Source organism: Dreissena polymorpha, chromosome 1 (assembly GCF_020536995.1).
Source record: "Dreissena polymorpha isolate Duluth1 chromosome 1, UMN_Dpol_1.0, whole genome shotgun sequence".
Lineage (NCBI taxonomy): Eukaryota > Metazoa > Mollusca > Bivalvia > Myida > Dreissenidae > Dreissena > Dreissena polymorpha.
The window spans coordinates 208196093-208222690 of NC_068355.1; the positions used below are offsets into that span (position 1 = coordinate 208196093).

The following is a 26598-nucleotide window of genomic DNA, read 5'->3' on the forward strand; positions in this document are numbered from 1 at the left end:
TATGAAACATCTATACATCTGTTTTTCATTTTGATAGATGTATGCCCGTTTGAGTCCACCATCAAAGTTATTAGCGCGAACCTTTGATTACAACATTATTTTTCGACATCCAATGTGCACATACCCAAAACCATTCGGGGTATTATTAGATATTGACAAAAATTTAATATTCACCTTAAACTTAATTATAATATCATTTTTCATATAAATACCCGAATTCATTTGTTATATAACATAATTTGACTTCCGATATCGCATTTTGAAAACAGACGCGTACCATTTTGTGTTTATCGTTTACTATTGGATTACTGTGATTTGTTTGATATTTTATCGATATAATGTACACATAAAATATAAAGACTAGCGGTAGTAGGTTGGTTGTGTGTTTATTTAAATTTATCCGACGTGTTGAGGAATGGTTTACACGGATTGGAATAAACACATGTTGTCCAGTTTGTTAGTTACACACTTCAACTCGCACACGAACCAAACGATACATTTAAAACAGGCTTCTGTTTTCAAAGACATTAATTATTCACCGAAGAAATTACACTTAAAAGTGTAAATTTCCCTCTAAAAGCTCCGATAATTCAGCAAATTACTGAATTAAACTCATTCGGGGAAACTCTTTGAATGTTTTTGATGTGTTTAGCTTGTGAATCGTTGAAATTAAATAAAAATATATATAAGTATGCAAACTTAATTAAAATATTGTTAACGCTTGACAATTCATACGAGAAATGTCAAGCTTCACCGTGTGAACCTTTCTTCAATTCGCCGGATAAAAACTTAATATATAATCTCTATTTATATGATGTGCATGTGTATTTTTCGTTAATTGTTTGATATGGCATGTCGCATTAATGAAAATAAATTAAATTTGTTTCAGATGGTAACATGAGAGCTATCAGTGACAGAACAATGGTAAATCAATGTTGTAACATCGAACATATCAACTCTGCTAATGTTCACTCTTTCATACTTAAAAAAATGGATGAATGTAAAAGATGCCAGTCATAGTTGAAATGATATCATTATTAAACGTTATGTCGTTATAATGTCATCGATATTATTGGATGATAAAACCATTTTAATTTTTATATGAACAAACAATAAAAAAACATAAAATAAAAAATGTTCTTTTTATGGAAGTTAAGAGTTTAACGCCTCATGATGCAAGTTTTTAATTATGTTAATTCTTTGCTGATCGATAACCTTATCATTTCTCTTATTACTCGTGAATTTAAGTAGCTTTTCTACTGATGACAACTAATAGCATTTTAAATGTAACATATGTACTATATACAGGAATCAGCGCTGCACCCATAAACTCTTGCAAATAGCTTCTCTACTGTACATTAAGTTTAAGGAACAGGTACTTCGAAACGAACACTAAAGATCAGTTAAAGGTTTTTGAACTTTATGATTATTTTTATTATTGATCAAGATCAGTTTTCAACATATTATTTTATATTTTAGTACTGTGTTTCCAGGGACCAACATAAACAAAAGTCCATGGCCCAATCAAGATGTGTGACATATATTGGAGCATAGCCTAAAGACTTAGTTTATATTAACCTAAGGCATAAACTGCAGACACTTCTTGTTTTCATTTCATAAACAAATGATTGTTGTTGATTTTTTCGATTGTAGGACATTTCTGATTTTTTATTCATTGCATGCAATTGATATCTGTGCATTGGTTCATATTGTTGAAGAATGGCATTGTTAAGCGGTGTCGATGTCTTGTTTTATACAAGATATTACATTATATGTAATATAATTTCGCGAGTCTTTAGTAATAAATACGACAATTCATAATGCGATTTTCAAGTTTAATCTGGAGCTATTTAATTTACTTAAATTATATCTTCATTTCAGTGACAGTGGGAAATGTATGAAATATTGATTTTGAAAGAAGGATACAGCATCAGAGAAGGGCCTGGTAAGCTGACTGATTCACACTCTGGGAGTCCGGGAAGCTTTCTTGTTTAACCATTACATAATTCTGATGTGTTCATATTTTTTTCATATTTTAGTCTCTTTTGATTTGTTCTTGTGGTTTTCTCTTCTTTTATTGTTCTTTTGTGATCTTACAATCACTGCCATAGACATAAAATAACTTAACATTTGCATAAGAACCATCTTAAGCATAAAGTAAAATACAAACTAGTAAAAAAAAATCTTGCGATAAGTTGTTATTGAATGTATTATTCTTCAACAAACTTGATATTAAGTCATTCATTTTCAGTCTGTGCATGTATTCTAATGTTGAAACATGTATTGTAAAGCTCAAACTTTCATACATTTCCTTACAGATCAGCAAAAAGCTTGCGGCACTATAACTTTGATAAAGGGACCTAAAAATACCATAGTGGATACTGGAAACCCTTGGGACAAACAGCTTATTCTTGATGGTAATTGTCCTGAAATATATTCTGTCTTACTGCAGCATCTCAGGGCTGCTGCTGGCCCAACAAATGTCAATTTTACCTCATTAAGTCAGAAGTAGGGATAATCCATACAGTTTTGTATAGAAGAGCTGTACATCTTTTGAATATGAAAATCCTATTTTTATATTTTATTTGTATGCTGAGCTATTTTCCAAAATGAATATTGTTCGTTGCCATAAAAAAATAATGTAAAAACAGAATGAAAAACACAATCCTAGAACATCTATCTATTCTAAAGTAGCAGGAGGGGAGCTCAAATGCGACAAAACTTATCTATATGTTCACCAATTGGACAGTGTTACTGAATGTGTATGGATCAGGTACAACAGAAAATCCAGAATCATTAAAGATGTTGATAGTTTTCCTTGTGCACAGTACAATTAAGTATCAACGAGGCACAGTTTAAGATACTGATAATTAGTACCTACATATATCAAGTTTTTCACCAGGTTTTAACAAGTTGAAAATCCCTGTTTTACAACTGGGCATAGACGAACACAGGTGTATATGCAGTGTCTAATAGGTGGTTTCCGGATTGTAACTTTAGATTAGATCTTATTGAAATTTCAGAAGTAGCAATCTTAGATGAAGGCCTAGCTTACAATTGTATAAATTGGGGCTAGGCCAAAAAAAATGATAGGTTCGTTTGGGGTCTCCCGAATTGGCGCCGACCTTCAACTTTTTATTGGGGTCGCAAAAAAAAAAAAAAAAAAAAATTGTTCATATAAAATGTAATATCAAGCAAACAAAGCATATATATACATGTATTTCTTATAATAAGCTTTAGTAGCCTTCCATTCTAGTACCTGAAAGACAAAAAAAAAACAACAACAACAAATAAACACAATCCCTACCTACCGACCCTGTTTTTTTCTCCAAGGAGACCCCAAACAGACCCATTTTTTTCTTGGCCCTAGTTGTGTCAAGGTGACCAAATAGAACAATGGTTGCTGTCCTGGCCCCAATACATTGAGTTTGAATGAAGATATTGAGCTGAAATTTAGTTTGTTGCTTGATTATATGTACATGTACATCTAGCTTGATATTACTTTTTGGGCCAGTTGGTTCATGGTCAAAGTATCTACTACTTATAATAGAAAAACTGCTTCAGCTAAATAACTTCAGTTTTTGTGGGTTTGCTGATAGCTTACTTGCAAATCTAGCTTGGGATTGCATTTCTGGCCAGTTGCATTCAGCTGAAGGTCACCATAACCAAAAATGGAAGAACTAATTTCGCTCAATAACTTGAGTTTGGGTGAAGGTATTGCATAGAAATTTTGTGTATAGGTAGAGTATATCCAAACCTAGCTTGGGATTGCACAATGATTTAAATTATTTTATATCTAAAACATTGCATTCCTGGTTGTATTGTGTGTACGTGTTGCCAAGTTTTGTGTTTTTTTATATCTTAAGTTTATCGAATTTATTGTGTGTTTTTTTTTGCAAGGCCTTCAGAAGAATGGTTTGTCTCCAGAGAAGATAGACTTTGTTGTGTGTACACATGGCCACTCGGACCACATTGGAAACCTGAACTTGTTCACGAATTCAATCCACATCGTTTCCAATGACATTTGTGTTGGTGACTCCTATCAATTGCATGACTTTAAACAAGTGAGTGAGTCATCTATTCCGGTATTCTGTGCAATTTACTAACAAACTGTAACAAAGATGTCCAGCATTTAATCTTTCATGTCTACTATTTAACCCTCATCATGCTAGAATTTCAGCTTAATTTACAATTTTCTGATCTACCCTTATGCCAGAAAGTCAAAATGTTTTTGAGAACCATACTTACATGAAGCTGTAACATTTGATTTGAGAAATTTAGCTAAGGTAAACTTGCAACATCTCACTTATTCTACTACAGGTATTAAATTTAAGCTTCACACATTTGTTTTGGGTCATTGTGTGAGGTCACTGACCAAGTTCCAGTACATGACTTTTTGTGCTTTAAAAATTCTTGTTAATGTTTGTGTGCAACTACTTCATATCTCAGTATTACTACAGAACTACTCCATATCTCAATAGTCACTACAGGCGTTGAAACCAAGAATGACATATTTGTTCAGGGTCTGTATGAAAATGCTCTTACCAAGACTTTTAAGTGTGACCAGCATTAAAATGCCCCCTTTTGTACTTGTAAAAGTCGGATTAAGGTTTGCATGATGTTGCAATTGAGGTTGAAGTTTCATGCAAAATGAATATACACGTATCTCTGTAACTACTACAGATATTAAATTAAAACTTCTCACTTGTCTTTGGGATCATCATGTGAGGTCACCAGCTAAGGCCCATAACTCTGACTTTTAATTGAGTCGGGCCCCTTTCGTACTTATTAAATTCATCTAAACTTTTGGGTGCTACAATTCCATATCTCTATTGTCGTCTACAGATAATGAAATAAAACTTCACATATGTCACATATTATGAATAGTCTTTGACCAAGAACTGTACCTTTGTCAGTTTATACATTTACCAGCAAGTTGAAATCGATTGTAAAGTTAATTTTTAACAAGTACGTATATCTATAACTAGATGTTCACTTGAAACTTCATATATTTCTTTGTAAGCATTATGTGATGACACTGACAAAGGCCCTTAGCTTTGTTAAGAAGAAACAAATTATCAACCTGTTGCAGCTCTTTAACTTTTGTTTTATCACATTTGTTCATTGTAGGGTATACCGTATGAGATAGATGATGATGTTGAGGTCATATCCACACCTGGTCACACAGGAGCTGATGTCAGTGTCGTGGTACGAACACACGATAAAGGCATAGTCACTATAGCAGGTGAGGATTGTTTATGGAATATTTGTTTTGTACCTTTGACTTGGTGTTATTGATGTGGTATGAACCCAGGTGAAGATTGTAAGGATTTTTAACTTACCATTTGTTTGTACCATTGACATGATAATCAGGCATGGACTTTTCACTTATTTTATCCCTAGGTACATAGTAAAGGGGTTATACTTGAAGTTCCATGGGTTTATGTCTGGCTGGCTGTTGTCTGATAGTTTTTTATTGGGACCAAAACTTTCCAGAGGCTTTTTCATACACCTTTCAAGGTTCAACATTCAACTTTGGAAGCATTGTTGTTCATGACATAAGGTTGGGCATGTGCCATTTTTAACCTTGTTAAAAATTACAAACATGCTCCTTTTTTCAAAGTTTTGTACTTATATTTTGTCTGGGAAGATGTGCAGTGCACAAGAACTGAACTGTTTGCTTCCATATTTTAAACATATTATTACCATTTGAATAGTTTTTTTACTGAAATTTTGTCTGGAGCATATGTGATATTGAAATTTGATTTGTAGGTACATAACATTTCCATAATGTTATGTTCGTAAGAGCCATAACTCTTTCTTCCATGTTTTAAGAATTATTGCCCTTCATGAGTTTGAATACTTAAATTTTGTAAAAGAGTATATATTTTTTTTTTTAAAGGTTTCAACTTTGCACATAATATGTTGGTATGTCTCAATTAGGGGGAAGTACCGTACACTTCATTATTTAATTATTATAAAGTTTGCACTAAATTGTCCACGCTAGTATTAATCCACATATTCACTGTGGTCACTGTAATAAAATCTTTGCACTTTTAATCTATCAAAACAATTGATTACTTCCTCGGTAAAACACGTTTTTATTACAATGATTGACAGAACCAATAGACCGCTAACTCCACCTTTGTTCTGCATAACAGTTTAAAAGGCGGAGCTATGCACGTGCTCAAACATAATTGGTCGATTACCAGTGAATAACAAACTCGCGATTGGTTAAACATGTCGCTTTACAATTTAAAGGAATCTTATTTTATCGGCGAGAAGGGCGATGCTTTATGGCTTCTTGACAGGAAGCGGCTTTCCTTTGATGACGTCAAACTGTCAATTCACACAGGTTGCCAATTATCGCTCGACTTTAAAAATGACCTGATCTTTTGTTTACGCGTTCAGTTATAAAAAACACCTGCTAATATGAAAACTTTGGATTAAATTATGAAAATAAAAACAATGGAAATGTTGCAAATTGTGGTTATATTAATTGGTAAGTATCAGTTAAAAGACGACATTTCATGTGGTGTAAATCAACGAGTTTTTTATACAATACAAAAACAATTGCCGCGGGGATCAATCTTCGTCGAATTTCATTAATTTTTTTCGTGGTCGACCTCATAAGTCGATACTGTATTTCTAATCAAATTTTGGAGGTAAAAAATCTCGACTTATGACTGGGTTTTTACGGTACACTTCATAAGAACTATGACTCCCACTTTCATATTTTCACAGTTATTGCCCTTGTGAATGTTTATGGTGAAAGTTTGTCAATTGCTTGTCTTAACTGTAATGAGGTATCAAGAGAACACTTCATATGTACAGGGACCGAATTTAACCTATTAAGGCACTTGCATTTTTTTGCAAGTTGATTTTTTTTCACTTGCAAAATGAAAAACTTACTTGCAATTGGGGATTTTTTTTATTTAAAACAATACGGTACATATCTTGTACCATATTGCTTAAAATTGTGCATTATATGTTGGCTACTTAAAAAAGCATAATAATTGTCGCTGTCAACAACATAATCTAGATTGATGTTAAATTCAGTCATCCATTCTTTAACTTTTGAGAGCTGCTTTTGGCGTGGCTTTCTCCGTAGTTTTTGGAGCTTTAAGTTTCTTTGCTGTCTCAGCGTCCTTGGACGCCGGCCTCTTCAGAAATTTGTCCATGATTGGTGAATGTTTTTGATCATGCAGACAGAAAGATTTTTATGCCCCCCTTCAAAGAAGAGGGGGTATATTGTTTTGCACATGTCGGTCGGTCGGTCCGTCCACCATATGGTTTCCGGATGATAACTCAAGAACGCTTAGGCCTAGGATCATGAAACTTCATAGGTACATTGATCATGACTGGCAGATGACCCCTATCGATTTTCAGGTCACTAGGTCAAAGGTCAAGGTCACATTGACTTGAAATAGTAAAATGGTTTCCGGATGATAACTCAAGAATGCTTAGGCCTAGGATCATGAAACTTCATAGGTACATTGATCATGACTGGCAGATGACCTCTATTAATTTTCAGGTCACTAGGTCAAAGGTCAAGGTCACAGTGACTCAAAATAATAAAATGGTTTCCGGATGATAACTCAAGAATGCTTACGCCTAGGATCATGAAACTTCATAGGTACATTGATCATGACTGGCAAATGACCCCTATTGATTCTCAGGTCACTAGGTCAAAGGTCAAGGTCACAGTGACTCGAAACAGTAAAATGGTTTCCGGATGATAACTCATGAATGCTTACGTCTAGGATCATGAAACTTCATAGGAACATTGATCATGACTGGCAGATGACCCCTATTAATTTTCAGTTCACTAGGTCAAAGGTCAAGGTCACAGTGACTCGAAACAGTAAAATGGTTTCCTAATGATAACGCAAGAATAATTAGGTCTAGGATCATGAAACTTCATAGGTACATTGATCATGACTGGCAGATGACCCCTTATGATTTTCAGGTCACTAGGTCAAAGGTCAAGGTCACAGCGACAAAAAACGTATTCACACAATGGCTGCCACTACAACTGACAGCCCATATTCCTATTTGACTCCTCCAAATTTCAGTCCAGTGGTCATTGACTCCTGGTTTTTAAAATCTATTTAAATCCCTGATAACACCAAGAAGCAAAGTTGCAGATAAATAAATAAGCTACACCGTGGTATAATTTTTATTATGCCCCCCTTCGAAGAAGAGGGGTTATATTGTTTTGCACATGTCGGTTGGTCCGTCGGTCAGTCGGTCCATCGGTCGGTCCGTCCACCAGATGGTTTCCGGATGATAACTCAAGAACGCTTAGGCCTAGGATCATGAAATTATATAGGTACATTGATCATGACTTGCAGATGACCCCTATTGATTTTCAGGTCACTAGTTAGAAAGTGGCGATCACCGAGACGCTTATAAGCCGCAAGTGCCTAGCGAACCATAGCTCGTACCAGAGTAGCTTCCCTTGAATCTTACAACAACAACAATGGCGGCCGAATGTGTTTATGCAATTCTTTAACACTTTAATCGTTTAATTTAAGCAAGATTTGGATATTGAAAATGGGAGTTGTGATTATATTAAGTAATTATCTCTCAATACAACAAGGATTTATGGAAAAACAGGTTTGAGAAATCTGAAATTTCTACTCGCAGAAAATTGCAAGCTTTATATTTTTTCAACTCGCTATCCATAAATCTCGCTCGCATTTTGCGAGTATGTGAGCTAAGTTTTTGTCCCTGATGTAGGAAGCTTGCAGTTTTGACAAACCAGTTTATGAAACTGAACTGTCAATGGCTTCTGACAAATGGGGGATGGGTGAGGTATTTCAGGCAAGACTATGACAGTTATGCTTTTTGTTAACATTTTAACTAGTATGAAACTTCATAGCATGACAAATATAGTTTCACAATGTCAGGGTTGTTCTTCCTTTTTGCATGAGCTTGCCGTGTTTGTTTAAAACTAGCCTCAGGAAATTCCACTCTTGTGGTTACGCTTTTCTTAGCCTACTTAATTAACTAAATAAACTCACCTGAATTCAACCATAACTTAGGGCAGTTTTTCAGGGCAGTTTTTCAGGGCAGTTTTTCCATATCCAATCAGTACTACCAGTTGAACAGTTGAGGATAAAAACAAGTCTTGTGAAAAATTCCACCCCAGCTACTCCAATTTTTTTTGGTAACTCAGAGTTATGGTCCATGTGTACACATGCTTCATAACAGGTAACTAAAAAACGTAGAAACATTTCACGCAACCAAAAGCAATGAGAAAGATAAATTAAGTAATAACTCAACATTAACTTTGTGGGTTATATTTTAAATCAGGTACACTGTATTGATATTTATTTCCTTAGGAAATATAAACTAATTATAATTACATTGCAGGTGACCTATTTGAGCGCTTGGAAGATTTAGAAGATTATACTTTGTGGCAGGACGCCAGTGAATATCCGGAACTGCAGTTGAAGAGTCGCATGCACGTTCTACATATCTCTGACTGGATTGTGCCTGGTCATGGCCCCATGTTTGCTGTGCCACATGAGTACAGGCAGCAACCAAAGATGGTGATGTTCGAGTATCATAGCAGGATGGATAGCGATGGGTCATCTTCTGAAGTCAGCTCGTATCACGTGATTGAGGAAGATTGAAAACTTGCGTTGGATGTCATGACAAAGAAAAGTTGAATTCCAAATGCAATTTGATTGAATTTGCAATATTTGAGTCATTGACTTTGTGATAAACAAATCACAAATTATTGAATCTACACCATTTTAGTGTTTGAATATGTACACTACAAGATTAATTGAATTTATAATTTCTTTTGTGATTGAATTTTTGGTACAAAGGTGATTGAATTCGAAGTTCATGTTTTGCACAATGTCATATGCTTTATAATTGCATGGAAATTTCAATGGTTTTGGGGTCTTACTCACTGTGTTGTGTTTATCAGAATCATTTTTATAGGTTAATCCCAAGTGTACCTTTGAAACTAATAGTTCTTACTTTTCTAACATTCCACAAAGTTCATTATTAACTAGCTTGAAATAATGTCTGATAGATCATTGACTTTATGCATGTTTTTTTATCAGTCAAATGTTGTTTAAATAGTTTTCTGAACCTCAAACAAAAGAAAGTAACATTTTGTTTGTCCTAATGCAGCTGTAACTTACATGTACATGAATTAGCTATTGACCAAGCAATTTTTGTATATCGATACTTTGTATGAAGCGTTCATTTCAGCTTTTCACAAAATGATAATAAGCATGTACAATGTAAGATAAGAACATTTACTATAGTCATCTGTAATATACATACTGTGTTTTTACTAGAACACATTATGACTGCAATGTTAATGATGTAAAGTGTTGCCAAAGTTTTCTTGGCTCCTTTATGTTGTCCAATAATGTTGAAAGTGTAAAATATGCATTAAGAAGGTTGCATTACCTTTTCTGTTTGTGTTTTGTGCTTATTCCTTTTAAAGCTCCACTCTGCCAAAAACGTATGCATGTATGTTTAATTACAATCGTATTGAATAGAGTCCCTGGTTCACCACACACAGTAATGTACTATTTACCCCCGGTTTTGCACCTTTTAGAAATATTTTGTGTAATGTTCACACGTTACTTATTTGTGATGATGTTGTTGATTTAATTTTTGCCACATAAAGTTATTATAATAAACTTCCTTTCATTCCTCACAACCAAATCAGTGTGTTGGTATTAATATAGTTTTTGCTTACAAAATACACCTTATCAAAAAGACCATAAGTTTTAAACTGCTGTTGATAAAAGCTACTGTTGTAACGTATGTATTTGTAAGTTAATCAGTATTACTTTTCTCTGATTTATATAAACATAAGTTGTTTTACCAATGTTGCAGGGTTTGTGATCTTTGATGAAATAAATTATCTAAATCTAGATCTATTAAACTTTCGTCGTGACGGCTAGCTCAGTAAGAGCACTGGACTACCAAACTAGGATCCCAGGTTTGATTGCAAGCCCGGCCACATGACTTGTGTCGTGAGTGATCATTGCATCCTCACTATGGTCATTTCCTGCCACTACGGATTCAAGTCGGGCAGTTTCAAACGGAGAAAAAAAACAACTATACAAACAAACACAATATTAAACTTGTCATTATTAAGTATTTTGACAAATTATGTTTTGAAAATAATCTGACAATTACCGGTATTTCACAGTATGCATCGAATAAAACAATTCCTTTTATTGAAAATAGAGCAGGTCAAAAAATATTTGATAACAATGATATCTTAAAAGAAGCTGCACAGTTTTACAAAGTTTTGTATACAAAAAATAATACTAATGTCAATTATAATATACATGAAGATTTAAAGAATATTCACACTGTTAAACTGAGTAATTAGCAATCTCAATCTTTAGAAGGCCTTTTACTATTAGAAGAAATCTCAAAAACCTTAAAAAAATATGAAAAGTGATAAAAGCCCGGGATCAGATGGGTTTACTGCGGAATTCTTTAAGGTCTTTTGGAAGGATTTAGGTCATTTTGTTGCAAGGAGTCTTAATTATGCTTTTATCAGTGGATCTATGTCAGTAACCCAAAAGCAAGGAATTATAACATGCATACCCAAGGAAGATAAACCCAGACACTTCCTAAAAAATTTAAGACCTTTAACACTTTTAAATGTTATATATAAAATAGCATCTGGCACAATTGCCAACAGACTTAAAACTGTTCTTGATATTCTGATATCTGAAGATCAAACAGGATTCATAAAAGGCCGTTATATTGGGCAAAATACTAGATTTTTATATGACATAATGAAATATACAGAAGATAACAGCATCCCCGGGCTCTTGATGACCATTGATTTTGAAAAGGCGTTCGATACCCTAGAGTTTGATTTTATTGAAAAAACACTTGACTATTTCAATTTCGGAGTAACATTTAAAAAGTGGATTTCCCTCTTCCTCAACAACACCAAAACAGCAATTCAAATTAATGGCTTCCTTTCCGACTTTATAACAATAGAAAGAGGTTGCAGACAAGGGGACCCCATCAGCTCATACATTTTTATTCTATGCGCTGAAATCTTAGCAATTAAAATACGGCATTCCAATACTATCAAAGGAATTGAAATTGATAGCACTGAATATAAAATATCTCAGTTTGCTGATGATACATCACTTTTTTAGATTGCACAGAAGCTTCACTCAATGCTACTCTTGATCTTTTAAATGACTGCATTATATTCTGGATTGAAAATAAATTACGACAAAACAAATTTAATATGGATTGGCTCCAAAAAGTACAGTACACAATCCATAAAAACAAAATACAAACTAGTTTGGGGTACAACTCAATTTAAAGTTCTAGGAATTCTATTTGATGTTGATTTAAATAGAATGATAGATATAAACTTCACAGATAAAATTACTAAATTACAAAATACTATACACTTTTGGAATAGAAGAAATTTAACCCCCCTAGGGAAAATAACTGTCATAAAATCTTTATCACTTCCCCTATTTACTCACTTATTTATCTCCCTTCCTAGCCCAGAAGAGAAAATATTGAAACAAATTAATACCATGTTCCATAATTTTGTCTGGGATGGCCCTGCGAAAATCAAGCATAGTATTGCTATTCAATCTTTTGAGGAGGGAGGAATATCTATGATAGATGTTTATGCATTTGAAAAAAACCAGGAAACTAACATGGATAAGAAAAATTGTCTTATGCACTGGAAAATGTTTTCAACTTGTTTATTCAATATTTGATGTTAAAAAAATGATAAATTTAGGAAAAGACTATGCTGAGAAAATTTGTAAAGTAATAAAGAATAGTTTTTGGAAAGATGTTCTTACATGCCACATTATGTATATCAGTAAGAAAGTTGTTTGCAAATGTGAAGATATACTTAGCATGCCTTTATTTTATAACCACAATTTTAAAATAGGTCTTAGTAGTATATATAATAAATTCATGTATGACAATGGAATTCGATTTGTTAGGGATATTGTAAACACCTCTGGACAATTTTTACAACAATCTATTTTAGAGAATTATATTGGCACAAAAATCAACTTCTTATTTTATGAAGGATTGATTAGAACTGTGAAGAATTTTCTCAGTCATTCTGACTTTCAAGTTATTAAAAAGCCAAATACAGAATGTGCATTTATATCGACTTACTTGAGTAACATAGTTTTTACGCAAAACTTAAACCAAAATGTTTATAAAACTTTTATTATCAATTCTGATATACCGACTTGCCAAAATAAGTGGAATGAATTTTTCAACAATATCGAATGGAAAAAAGTACAAAGTCTCGTATTTAATATTTCCAAAAATACTTACACTCAATGGTTTCAAACAAGAATAATACAAAGAATCCTAAGAACTAAATCTCTATTGTATAAAATGAACATTTTGCAAGATAACATGTGTACTTTTTGTAAAGAAAATGAGGAAACTATAAAACATCTGTTTTGGGATTGCTGTTTTACACAAAGAATTGTGAATTATGTTGTTGAATTTTTAAGTGCACATAATGTGCAAAAACACTCAGAAATAAGATGTAAAACAATGATATTGGGAAGTACAAAAAGTTATATGACTGATATAAATATTCTTATGCTAGAATTGAAGAAATATATATACCATTGTCAGAGAAAGGGAATAATTCCATCCATACAAGGGCTTACAAAGAGCCTGACTTTGTCTTTCAAAATCTAAAATGTTAAGTGTCATGAAACAGAACTACAGTCTTGGGCAATTGTTAGTTTGTTTGCTGAACCAATATCATAATATGAATATTATTTATCTTTTAAAAACTCCACAATCAACCATTTGAAAATACTTAATAAATTGTCACTTGTCCGATGTTTCTATACTTCCACAATGAAAATAGTTTGTGCATATGCTTAACCTAACATTGCATCTGCTCTTCATTTTTTTATAATATACTTTATTTGCTTTTTTAAGATGTTTAAACATGTGCAAATGGTATAGTGTATATGTATGTATAAGGATGTTATATTCTAACAATTGATTACTGTTTACTCATACTAACACAAAAATGTATGTACGGTATGGAGCAGGATGACCTCGACCTGCACATACCTATGGACGAGGTAAATAAAGTATTATTTAATTAAAAAAAAACTACCGGCATTTCATTGTATTAATTCAGTAATTTTTTATCAAGGATTGTAGCAGGTCATGACATATGATACTGCCCGGACACCCTTTATTTCCAGCAGGGCAGTTGTCAGTTTCTGGCATGAGTGTATTTGCAATTAGTACCGGTAAACCATCTAACCCAGGAACGTGAGGCTTGACCATCTTCATAGGACTGACATACTGTTTAAAACGGCGAAAAGTCCTACAAAAACAAAACAAAATTGCCATTTAAACAAGATCGTTGTGATGATTAGATTTTTCTCCTTTTGATGTTAGTTAATTTACGCTTAGTTTAATTTTGGTAAATGCAATTATTTTATGTTACAGTAGGAGAAACACACGTATGACATGATTGACATCTATTAACTAGCCTAAAGTGAGTGACTAACAAAGTAGGAAAATATATGATTGTGACAATTTGCAATATGACACAAATGCAGAGATACCAGTCCTTGAAAGTTCTGCGCGAAATATATATGCATACAGTACGTTTACTGTTTACTACTAAATGTCGATAGTTTCTTTGCTTACTCAGTATGTCTCAATGACAATTTGATAATAAACGCCGTTTCAGTTTCTTTATTTATTGGGTAAAACATGCGTATAATGAGAAATATAAGCTGTTAACAGACTTACAATTGTTATCAGTTTAATACTTGTATAATGCAAATTGTGTCCGACACTCATTGACCGATACATACCTTGTTATAAATTATGTATAGTTGTGCATAACCAATGTATGTTATTAGAAAATGTTACTCCCGTGTAAACACAGCTTTGTCGCGAGAAAAAAATCTGTTGACGTCGACCGACAAATCTCGGGTTCGTTCACACTATTTGACTTCTGAACGTTTATGTGAGAAAGTCTTTAAATATTTGCTCCGCCTCTTCTTCGGTGTAATTTTTTACGACAAATGTGGTGCCATTGTGAGCCCCAGATATCATGGCAGAAAGACCTGGAAAAAAATAATGGAACAAATGCGACAGTTTGTTTTACAACGATGATATTGTAAGCCTGTTGCTGCTTTGTTGACGTTTATATTTGGATAATTGGATGTTAAACTGTTTAATATTTCATTGGAGAAAAATGCTTAGGTGCGTGCTATATTATTTCAACTAACATAACAACACTTGTTATTACAAACCATACTTTTTACTTCATGTTTTACTTAAAAGTGTGATTTATTTCCTACTCACAAGTATATTTAAGTATCAAGTCATTTTTCTGACTGATACTATATTAAAGTATTTAGTCCAGGGTAAAACACAAGCAGCTAACAAATAGACAAAAACAACGGTAATAACTATGTTAAGTCAGTCAGGATATAAATCATTTTAATATGTGAATATCAACAGCCGATACCTGGCTAATTAACCACTGTCTGTTTAAGGTAAACATGGTATTTCATATGTTATAATGGTAGAATACATGAAGTAAATCAATGAACAATACAAACATTTTTTTTATCAATAAACTCACGTTTATCAGGCGAAGGTCTGTAGAGACACAGTATTTTCTTGCCCATGGCAACGGCTCGTCCGATCTCGTACCCGACTCCAATAGAGGTCTGGGTTACCTCGGCTACCACCACTGAAATTATACAAGGTTGGCTTATAACCCAGTTTGACGACTGCTTTGTCGATTAAAGTAACGCCAGATGTATACACTAAACGGTGTGTCCACCTTGTTTAATATGTCAACTACGCAGAGTATAATGACGTCATTGGATTATGTTCAGACATCATTTGATGTTTATCGTATTTCCATCTTTTTTATTTGCTGCTTTTAAAATAAATAAAGAAAAAATGTTGAAATCATTAATAAGAATACCTTGTGCCGCAAAGACTTGGGATTGAGGTTTCTATAGCTTTGCTCAGCATATTTTTGTTGAACAGCAACCTTTATCCCCGCTGAACATATTTTTGTAATTAACTTTTAATTATGTTGCCTAGACTTTGTTTTAAACGTTATTTTTCTATGCTTTTCGCGCCTGAATACTAAAAAATAACCACTGGCGGGTTCGTAGTTAAGAAGTATGTATTGGTTATTTAATCATCAACACCTATCACTAAATAAAAAAGGTAAGTTGTTTCTTTGAATGTTTCATCCTTTTAAATAGTATATCAGCAGTATTTGAGTCATATAACAGAGGTAAGAAAATCTTGTAAGCTGGTTACTCGTCAAAATACTTAAAGCGAACACGCGATCATCCGATTTTTCGTCAGTCCAGTGAACTATCGTCTGAGTACGTCCGTCATCTTAAATGTGCATGACGTGCAAATTACATACATTCTTTGAAAAAGCAAGTTATAGGAACAAGATAAAGAAATTATTAATCAAATGTAATGCTTCGTTTTCAGTCAACGAATGGGTTATGGAGACAGGCCCTGTGTAATTGTCATATATAATACAAACTAAAATGACGCACATTCAGCAGTTAATTTAAAAAGATGAACAGTAACACGTGAGCCCTTACCATCACTCTCTTCCAGCCACCGAACATCTCGATCGTGTATGTACTCGTCACTCACATCTATCTCATCTGAAAACAAATATATATAATACATGTAACTGAAATTAATAATTCTAAATACAAATAAACAAAGTAACATTTTTGACTTCAGAGTATCGTTCACATTCGTAACGCGCGAGGCTCTGAAGAATTAAACTTTCTTAACTCAGAATATTTGTTCCGGTGCCTGTATAATACCAGTAATAATTTCAATAAACCTCCGTATGACTGGTCAGTAAAGTTATGTCAATAAACTTCATTTTATTTATTTACTGAACATGACTTATCATACTAATTATATATGCATACAATGATACTTGAAGAAGATATCTCAATGCAAAACATATAAAGGTGTGATTTATATATTGTAACTATAAAAGATCGCACACATGATGTTTGCAGTATTTTACTTTTTTCAACATCTTTAGAGCCTACGTGTTCTGTAAGGACTTCTCCGTAAGTTTGAAGCTTATCAATTAGACGTTCGTATATTTCAGCATCCTGTCGGCCTCCTCTTATGCTTCCGCAGAAATATATCTTCATTGTTATCACTGAAATCTTAAGAACATATACACCGGTAATCATTCTGTTTCTGGAAACATCCTACATGTTAATAAAGTTACCGCACATTGTACCAGCGATTCGTATTTGAAAGAAACAGAATGAGAATAAATGTGGGTAATTCTGCAACAAACTATGGGCGGGGCCTCATGTTTTGAAAGTAGTTCCGGAAATTCCAAAAAATTGTTAAGCAAAAGGTACTCGCTAAAGCGCGTGATCTAGCAATGGTGTGAATATCAAATGAGTTAGCACATAATATACAGTGCTTTCCATGTAACAAAACCATTTTAGATACCTTTTTGAGCGTATTCATTGGCTAATTATTTTTGACCGACCATCTTTTTTTCTGAAATGACGTTTTAACGTCACAGACGTAACACAATTTAAACAATTTTCAGTATTTATGTAAATATTTTGTAACCTTGCTAATTTCACAGTATGGGATAAAAAGATCTGACACTCGTTTTAATTTCTTACAACGAGTCTTTAAACTCGTTTGAAATTCAATAATACTCTACCCAAAGATTCTATTACAGAAAAAAATCCTGACCTCGTTTAATAAAATATGGTATGAAATAACAGTTATCGTCAGATTCTATATTTATTCCTTATGAAGCGCTGTTAAAGCACATTAGTTGTTCACTTGTTATTTTATTGAGTACAACTACATTGGCCATGTTAAGTTCTCACAGGATTATTCTCGTGACTTGGTACATGTTGACTCTCCCTTAATATGCAGCATAAGCATCAATCAATTATTAACAATCATTTGAATCTATTCACTACATTTCGAGTTACAAGTATAGGAGGTTTTGGGGATTCCGATAATGACGTCACGTTTGCGCATGCTCAAATTTTGGCCGTCAAAACTGCGGCCATTCTGCTATTGTTTGCATTGATGAAGCGCATCGTGATAAGGTAACAAACATATTCGCGACCCTTTTGAAGAACAAAAATACTCAGAAATTGAAATTCTTTCAGATTAAATTGAATCCAATGAACGAACACAAATAAGGACGAAAACAAACAACAAATTGATTGATTTTATCTAATCAACATATAGAAACTGATTTGAACCTATTTGTCTATAAAAACTTACCTTGTTACAGATTAACTAAATCCTCTTGATAAATGTTAAATATTTTTAGTTTAATTGTTCACACCAATTTTGACACTCTTTGTTACAGCATTTTAAGCCAGTGTTTAATTGCCCCTTTCTTTATCACAAACCAATTATCTCGATATGATCGGATACTGTCCCGACAATTACTAAGAAAACAGTGTGTCATAAACCCAGGGACCTATACTTGTATGACTCTGTATGGGGTCTCTGCATAAACCACATGTGTCTGGTCATTTAACATAATTTATGATACCTCCATGTCATCTCTCGACATATTAAGTCAAAAACTTAACAGTTGCTTTAATAAAATATTTGAACATATTTAAAAATAGACATTTGTCCGAAATGGATTAACAGCTATAGGAACTATTAAGTATATATATTAGCCAGTTTAAAAATAATAATAAAGTGTTTAATAACTATACATTAAAAATATTGTACACATTTACTGCTTCACAATTAGCGTTTTTAACGGGTACCTGCAAATGTAAACTCTGCTATAATGTGTAAAGATCGTTCGTTACTGCAGTGTTCGAAACATCATCATGAAAACAAGCAATCGCGTTTGGTCATTATATTGTATATAATACTTGCGTTAAATAAATGAAATGTGTAGATTAATGGTATCATAAAATGCTAGATTTGTATCGCTCATTATCACTACAGACAAATTTTCAATATACGTGTACATGCAAAGACAGTTCAATTTGCAAAATATGCAGGTGTTTTTTTTCAATTTGAATGCTTAAATTTATTAATATTTTCATTCAATGTAAACGAAACGAAAATTCATTCAATGTAAAAGAAAATTAAAAATACATTTCAAGATTGAAATGTATTGAGTTTTTTTAGGGCTTTGTTTTATAACTGATTCAATGCACCCCGTACACTAAATTTCAATCGTTAATGAAAAATAACACTATCGCATCCACACCATTTATAATAATATTAAAATTAGTATATGTTTTATTATTTTTGAAATATCATTTATTAAATTCTTATTTTAAAAAAGAATACGGGTATTTATAGTTTTGTTTTGTGAAATTGTAAGAATTAAGTCTTCCGACGACCTTTACTCTGATACAATATAATAGGCCGCGATCGAGAAGTTGACGGCCAATCTATTTTTAGTAACGGAAAACCCCTCTTGTGACGTCACACAAAAACCTCCTATAATCCGTACTAAACCAGACAAAGGGACACAGAAAAAGACAATTAAATAACACGGATGATATTTGATTACTTGTAAATCGAAGTGAGACCGTTATTACTTTTGAAATTGCAAGGATATTTCAGAGGTGATATTTTAGAATAAAACAGAAGAGGAAATAGCAGAAACGTGTACTGTTTGAAGTGCGCTCAGAGCTTTGATTATTAAATCGCCGGTTGTAGGTTTAGCTTGACGCGTATTAAAGTTGCTTCTTTGCTGTTCTCGTAGAATGCATATGACATACAACCACGACATCAGCAATAATCATGTTTACTTCAATGATCGCTGCCATACGTGAAGATAAATCTTCTTACGAACATGTTAATGTAAACTCCGATACACATTGTGTTTATTCACAATCGCGAAAATATGTGATAATTGCAAGTCCAATCTCAAACTAATAAGTCTTACTATTACAATCAAACTAAACGATTTCAACTCAACATTAATAACATGTTTAAAACCCAATTTATCATTAACAGCAATTAACATATAAAATTTACAACTTAAATTATCGATACTCACGCCTATTTTGTGAACCGAACGAACATGTATATAACGCAAGTCTGATGTCAGTGCTCTTATGGAAGGAACGACAACTCTCTCACATGTTCTTGGGATCCCAGAAACTAAACTGTACGTTGTGTCATGCTAGTAATGCGGATACTTGGATAACGGATGGCACTTCGACAACAGAGAACAACAAAAGCAACGCGCGAAATATATCAATGAATATATATTTTTTCGGCGTAAGCTGCATAAGCCAGCTTTTCACCCTGACTTGACCTTTGTAAGTGTCCAATAAAATTCAAATAAAATTTCCCGCGGCTAGGTACGAATGAATACACTTCATTTATTCCATTGGCTGATTTGAGTATACCACCAGAACATTGGAAACATATCCGCGTCTTTGTACCACTGTTTTACTGTATGAAACAATTTTATCTCTAATGAAAAGGCTTAATAGATAGAACAGTTTTACACTCAATTCTCGACATCAATACAGTTTGTGCGTACACCTTTTATTTTCAGAGTATTACCAGCGCAAAAGCGTTTATACTTAAAAGGCTATGTTCTCATATTTAGTACTTACTTCCATATTCCTGTCAACATGTTAACATGTAAAAGTATAAAGAGCAGTGGAAGCGAGGCCTCACTTTAAAGAATTGCATTTCAACCCGCGAGGTTTCGGGTCAAGTCGCGGACATTCAGAGTTTATATACAGGTCATCACCGGAGTTCGCGGTCAGTAAAATAATCGTTATATAATAAAGACGCTATCCGTGAACTAGGTTACCTGGAATTTTCTTTAGACCAGACATATGTTAAAAGAAGATATTCAGCAATATAATTATGGTATGTCAATAATAGATTCTTAATGTGTTTTCAACAATACAATGATAAATATTATTTTTAATAAATTTAACAATAATTATTCCACCATATTGCCTAATGTACTAAAGTGATATTATGAGCATGTAACAGTTTATAGGTGTCTATCGCAACCGTTGATTATTTTTGATGTTTCTACTTCATATACACTTATAGTAATTAATGCAGCATCAACATACTAAAACAATATACCAGAAAGAGAAAAATAATGCATTTGAATATTAACCGTACTTTCGTTTGACAACTGATCATGCGTTTACGAGTTGAACCTAAATTTAGTTTTAGTGCAGATTTGTTCATACGACACAAAGACACAATATTGTTTTACGGATCATTTCGGCTTACAGGACTGGGTGGGTCACGTAAGAATATCGAATATAAAATATATTTTTATAAACAACTGGTAGCAAGGTGAGTTGCAGATAATTGATCAGTAACCACATTTTAACTAACTATTTTGACCTGTTAATTCTTTTCAGCTCAATTGAACAGTGCAAAATGCCCATAATATCACTTTAAGCATGAGCACGATGATTCTCGATACTGTTAATAATCGAATCAAATAGAAATGCCCGACAGACCACTAAAACAGGTTTGTTCTCGTGTGGCCGGTTGACTCATATGTTTAAATTTCACTTCCATTCTTCTTTTGGTTTTCTGTTTTGTATCTATAGGTTTATGACCAGCAATATGTTATAATGTAAAATAAGCCGCGAAAACTCCCCGTAACATCCCGTACTGCGTGTGATGCAGCTAAGAACTGCACAGAAAAAGACATTCGCTATCCTTGATCTCATTCATTAAACTATTTACGCCGTATATCTTTTTTTAAGATATTTCTTGTTTTATTTACCGGTATATCCTTTATATAAGTATTTGAGACGCGTTATATGGCGGAGTGACAATAAATGGTATATCCTTTTGTATTATGAAGGAACAATTTCAATGAAGAATGATAGATTTTTGCCAAAATATGAGAAAATTCCATCGGAAAACAGCATACACTGGATGACCAGTACCAATTTCTACAAAATAAACAAACTTATAAATATTGCAATACGGTGTTTGCTAATACAGCAGGTAGAGTAATTATTGTGCTGCAAATACTGAAATTTTGATCGTACTCAATGAAATTTAAACGAGATATGCATACTTTAATACGAGATATGCATCTTTTGTAGACACTTCGACTCCTAATTACGGGCACGTTGGATAACGGTGATTTTCAACAAAGTGGGCACTCTGATATCCGAGTTTTATCGTCTACTTGAAAAACGTTTATTTATATTGTTACTATTCTTACCAAAGTGTTTGCTATTCCAGCATGTAGATTAATTTCTGTGCTTAAAACACTGAAATTTTGACAATGCTCAATGAAATATGAACAAAGACAGAGCATGTTTTAAAAGGTGGCGTGCATGATGTTGTAGACACTTTGATAACGGACACGTCAGATAATATGGAGACTTGTAACAAATCTGGCACGCTGATATGTTGCGAGAGTACCGGTGTAGTACCAAAGAACAAAGACCTATCAATATACATATATATTGATAGGTCTTTGCAAAGAAGCAGACATCGACAGGAGTGTATAATGATAAGCGTCAGCTTGTAACAATCGATGTACGAAGAATACATTGAAACTTCACGATATAATCGTCAGGTTTTAACCTCCGAGATGTCGTATCTTATTGAATATGTCATGAAAAAAAAACCATGCTCATGTTATAAAGGGAAAAGAAAAATGAAGCAAATTTTCGGTGATTCGTTTTGGACGTCAGTCCAGAAATTGTTAATTATTACATTCGTTCTGTAACAGTATTCAACCGCGAATTTTGCATTTGCGGTTTACTAAAAATCTGTTAAAAAGTGTCGGGCAATCGGGAACAGAAGTGCCATTGTAATTGAGATGATCGGCTAGAGAAGTGTCCATGAAAATGTGGCATCCGACTCTGTACAATTTGAAAATTCCTCAAGTACGTCAGTGGACTACAAATTTAAGATGCTGTAATATTAAAGGGATCTTTTCACGGTTTGGTAAATTGACAAAATTGAAAAAAGTTGTTTCAGATTCGCAAATTTTCGGTTTAGTTATGATATTTGTGAGGAAACAGTATTACTGAACATTTGTCATGGTCTAAAATAGCCATTAAATGCATCGTTTGACGATTCAAAAACCTGAAAATTATAAAGCGTTGCAACGCGAAACGATTGAATAATTTGGAATGTTCTGTTGTTGTCGTTTAAATTTGTGAAACTACGAAGGATTGCTTATATAACGTATAAAATACGCAACCTATGTATGCTTGGCAGGATAGCTCAGATGGCTAAAGCGTTTTTACTTCAGGATTCCGGGGGTCACTGGTTCGAGCCCTGCTGCGGGCTACTTTTTTTCTTTTTTAAATTTTATTTTTGATTTTTTACTGGAGCTTTAAAAATTTAATGTTAACATTTATCAATATAAAGCATTTACTGACAAACTTCATATCATGCCAAAATCTGTGAAAAGGCCCCTTTAATTAACATATTGATCTTGTTATTCGAATAGTAAACACGTTCTCAAGTTATTTCTAAGTATTTTTATTTAGTTTAACTATGTACGTGTCATCCACTTCATGCTGATTTTGGATGGAATTTTATCGTGTTTTTTTTTATGTAATTAACCGTTTTCCCGCGAATTTCTTTCTTCGCAATACGAAGTGCTATACCATCAATCAACTAAACTATGTTCCGCGTCGGAAAACCCAATGAACAGAAGATAAATGCGATAAAGCTGTAGAACTCACCATTCGAGCGTGGCTTTTGTTGTTCTCTATTATCGAAGTGCCATCCGTTGTCAAAGTATCCGCATTACCGGCTTGTGTGTGTGTATTTCGAAATGTATGAGGCCCTTTCCGAGCCAGAGGCTACACTATGTGAACACTTACAAAACTCACGAAAGTTGGAGCGAATTTTAATTAGAGTTGTAATTCAAACTATATCATTATGTGTGGACACGCAGTGTGCCCCACTATGATTTAGCCTTATCAGTAAATTTACTATTATTTTTTCCATTTCATTCAATTCTGGTCTGAAATGATTTTTCCGTACGGTAATGGTATACATTCGCGCGCTATGTTCAGGAGGAAACTCTCATTTTGGGGGTCCGAGCTTTAATCAAAGTACTGGTCGGCAAGTCACATACACAATGCAATACCGATTTTACATAATTATGGCAGGAAATATAATTTTGATCATATTGGATATTAAAGGGACCTTTTCGCGTTTTGGTAAATTGACAAAATTGAAAAAAAATGTTTCAGATTCGCATTTTTTTGTAGTTTTGATATTTGCGAAGAAACAATAATACTGAACATTTATCATGCTCTAAAATAGCCATTATGTGCATCATTTGACGATTTAAAAACCTGAAAATTATATAGCGTTGCAACGCGAAACGATTGAATAATTTGGAGAGTTCTGTTGGTGTCGTTATATTTTGTGACACTACGAGGATCGCTTATATAAGTATAAAATACATCATTTATTGTGTGAACACGGATGACCGAGTGGTTTAATGATTAGACTATTACTTCAGGGGTCAATGGCTCGAGCCCAGTTGAGGGTTACTTTTTTTCTTTCTTTAATTGTATTCTTATTTTTACAGGAGCTTTTTAGATCCAATGTTTACATTCATCACTATAAAGCATTTAATTACAAACTTCAGTACATGCCAAAATCGGTGAAAAGGCCCCTTTAGTTGATTTTTCCCCATTTCTTTTATACCTAATGATAAAATATGACATTTCTGCAGTGAAAAAACAGCAGTGAAAATAAACAAATTGTTCTTTTCACCGGTGAAAATAACAAATTTTCGGAACTACTTTTTATATTTTTAGATTATCATATCAAGATTGACTTCTCTTGTTTGACCCATTTAACAAGGACGTGCTTGTTAAAATCGACATTCCGCCGAATCCAACAAAATTTCGTTTTATTTTATTCTTTTTTCACCGTTTATTTATTTTGTAAAAGGGTTTAACCGGAGAATTTCGCTGGTATAACAAACACTAATGACGTCATTTTGCGTATTGAAATGTATTGAGGCACGCCACGGGAGAAAGGGTAACTTTTCAGCGAAAGGGAAACAGCTGTTGATTATTTTCTTGAAGAAGGGGCATAAAACAATCAGAAAATTTGTTCATGTCAGTGTAAGATTGTTTGTTATTTCACTCGTGATCATAGAAAAATAATATTTTCTATGATCACTCGTGCAATAACAAACGATCTTACACTGACATGAACAAATATCCTCTATTTATGTGAAAAATATCAGAAAGGCGCCATTTTTAATTGATGATTGTAACCATAAACTTAAAAAACACACAATAATATTTGTTATAGGCAAACGTGTCGCGTACGCACTACCGCTTCGAAAAACCTTACTCCACACTTTGTTACGACATTGAAATATTGCCATGTTTTGTAGGATAGATAGAAAGCTCAATCAAATTGATAATAAATATGTCGAGTTATAGAAAATATGGATTTGAATATCCAACAGTTACTTAAATCCATTAAACCGTTGTAGCAAGTTTACTTCGCCTTTAGTTTGAAAAATGGCGTATCGCTATTCACATCGTTTGATGTCGTTAGCGATTTGATTGTAAGGGAAGTTGATCTTCACACATGCACAAGAATCGATTTGATTTTTAAAACTTCATCATTGCCCGATGCCCGATTAAAAAAATAAGAATGCTGAATATGTTTAAAAATCATTCAAAACCTTCTCAACCTGTTGAGTTTTCATGTATTTTCAAACCATCCAGTCCTAAGCGCCATCTCGGGCATCGTATTGGGTCATTAATTGATGAATCTCAAATAAGAGGAGGCGAACGTGTTAACCATCGTGCTATAGGCAGTTAGTTTTGTTTATTTTCATATCACAATGTATTTTGTTTTTTAGCCATTTTCATTTATGTTCAAACTAAAGAAATTAACTAATTAACTAAGTTTAACTAAGTTTTCTGAACCTCAAACAAAAGAAAGTAACATTTTGTTTGACGTAAAGCAGCTAAAACTAATGTATATGAGCTATTGACCAAGAATTGTTTTCATGTCAGCTTTTCACATAGTGTTAATAGGCTTGAAAGATAAGAACATTTATCAAAGCCAATATGTTAGATGCATCATATGTGCTTTTACTAGAACAAATTATACCTGCAATGTTAATGATGTTAACAGTGTACGTTGCATTTGTTTTATTGTATCTTTAATGTTGTCCAATAATAATAAAGGTGTTCAATATGTATACAGTAGGTTGCATTACCTGTTCTGTTAGAATCATATTGAATAGGGTCTCTGGTCCACCACACACAGCAGTGTACTACCAATGGTTTTGCACATTTTAGAAACATTTTTTGTAATGTTCACACGTTATTTTTATGTGTTTTGAATTTGTTGTTGTAATTTTTTCCACATAATGTAATTATAATACATTTTCTTTCATTCCTTACAACCGTATTAGTGTGTTGGCATTAATAAAATGTTTGCTTACAAAATACACCTTTCCATATATACCATACGTTTTAAACTGTTGCTGATAATAGCTAATGTTGTTACCTATGTATTTGTAAAGTAATCAGTATTTATGTTCTCTGATTT

At 33.3% G+C, this 26598-nt stretch overlaps 2 protein-coding genes across 3 annotated transcripts; one reads left to right on the plus strand and one right to left on the minus strand.

Moving 5' to 3' along the window:
- The first annotated feature begins 1573 nt into the window (after positions 1 to 1573).
- On the plus strand, positions 1574 to 10910 carry LOC127864797 (metallo-beta-lactamase domain-containing protein 1-like). The gene is made up of 6 exons (XM_052404672.1): positions 1574 to 1649; positions 1882 to 1945; positions 2319 to 2417; positions 3901 to 4064; positions 5131 to 5245; positions 9379 to 10910. Exons 2-6 carry the CDS (start codon positions 1894 to 1896, stop codon positions 9639 to 9641), a joined length of 693 nt encoding a protein of 230 aa, XP_052260632.1. The 5' UTR covers positions 1574 to 1649; positions 1882 to 1893; the 3' UTR covers positions 9642 to 10910.
- Positions 10911 to 14725: 3815 nt separating this feature from the next.
- LOC127864799 (2'-deoxynucleoside 5'-phosphate N-hydrolase 1-like) lies at positions 14726 to 20140 on the minus strand. Of its 2 annotated transcripts, none has more exons than XM_052404674.1 (5): positions 20090 to 20140; positions 17081 to 17228; positions 16635 to 16700; positions 15638 to 15748; positions 14726 to 15113 (listed from the first exon to the last, which is right to left on the minus strand). In XM_052404674.1, the coding sequence occupies exons 2-5, from the start codon at positions 17211 to 17213 to the stop codon at positions 15010 to 15012; spliced, it is 414 nt and encodes a 137-aa protein (XP_052260634.1). In that variant the 5' UTR covers positions 17214 to 17228; positions 20090 to 20140; the 3' UTR covers positions 14726 to 15009. The 2 variants fall into 2 exon arrangements, with proteins under 2 accessions (XP_052260634.1, XP_052260635.1); XM_052404675.1 differs by having other exon boundaries at positions 20114 to 20128.
- Positions 20141 to 26598: the final 6458 nt, after the last annotated feature.

What these genes read in the sequence shown, in the direction of transcription:
- LOC127864797 (XM_052404672.1), top strand. Translation starts at nt 1,894, where the DNA reads ATGTATGAAATATTGATTTTGAAAGAAGGATACAGCATCAGAGAAGGG. An exon ending in CAGCATCAGAGAAGGGCCTG is followed by an intron (nt 1,946 to 2,318) that starts GTAAGCTGACTG and finishes ATTTCCTTACAG; the next exon opens with ATCAGCAAAAAGCTTGCGGC. An exon ending in CAAACAGCTTATTCTTGATG is followed by an intron (nt 2,418 to 3,900) that starts GTAATTGTCCTG and finishes TTTTTTTGCAAG; the next exon opens with GCCTTCAGAAGAATGGTTTG.
- LOC127864799 (XM_052404674.1), bottom strand. Translation starts at nt 17,213, where the DNA reads ATGAAGATATATTTCTGCGGAAGCATAAGAGGAGGCCGACAGGATGCT. An exon ending in CTCTAAAGATGTTGAAAAAA is followed by an intron (nt 16,701 to 17,080) that starts GTAAAATACTGC and finishes ATTTGTTTTCAG; the next exon opens with ATGAGATAGATGTGAGTGAC. An exon ending in CAGACCTTCGCCTGATAAAC is followed by an intron (nt 15,114 to 15,637) that starts GTGAGTTTATTG and finishes ATTTTTTTCCAG; the next exon opens with GTCTTTCTGCCATGATATCT.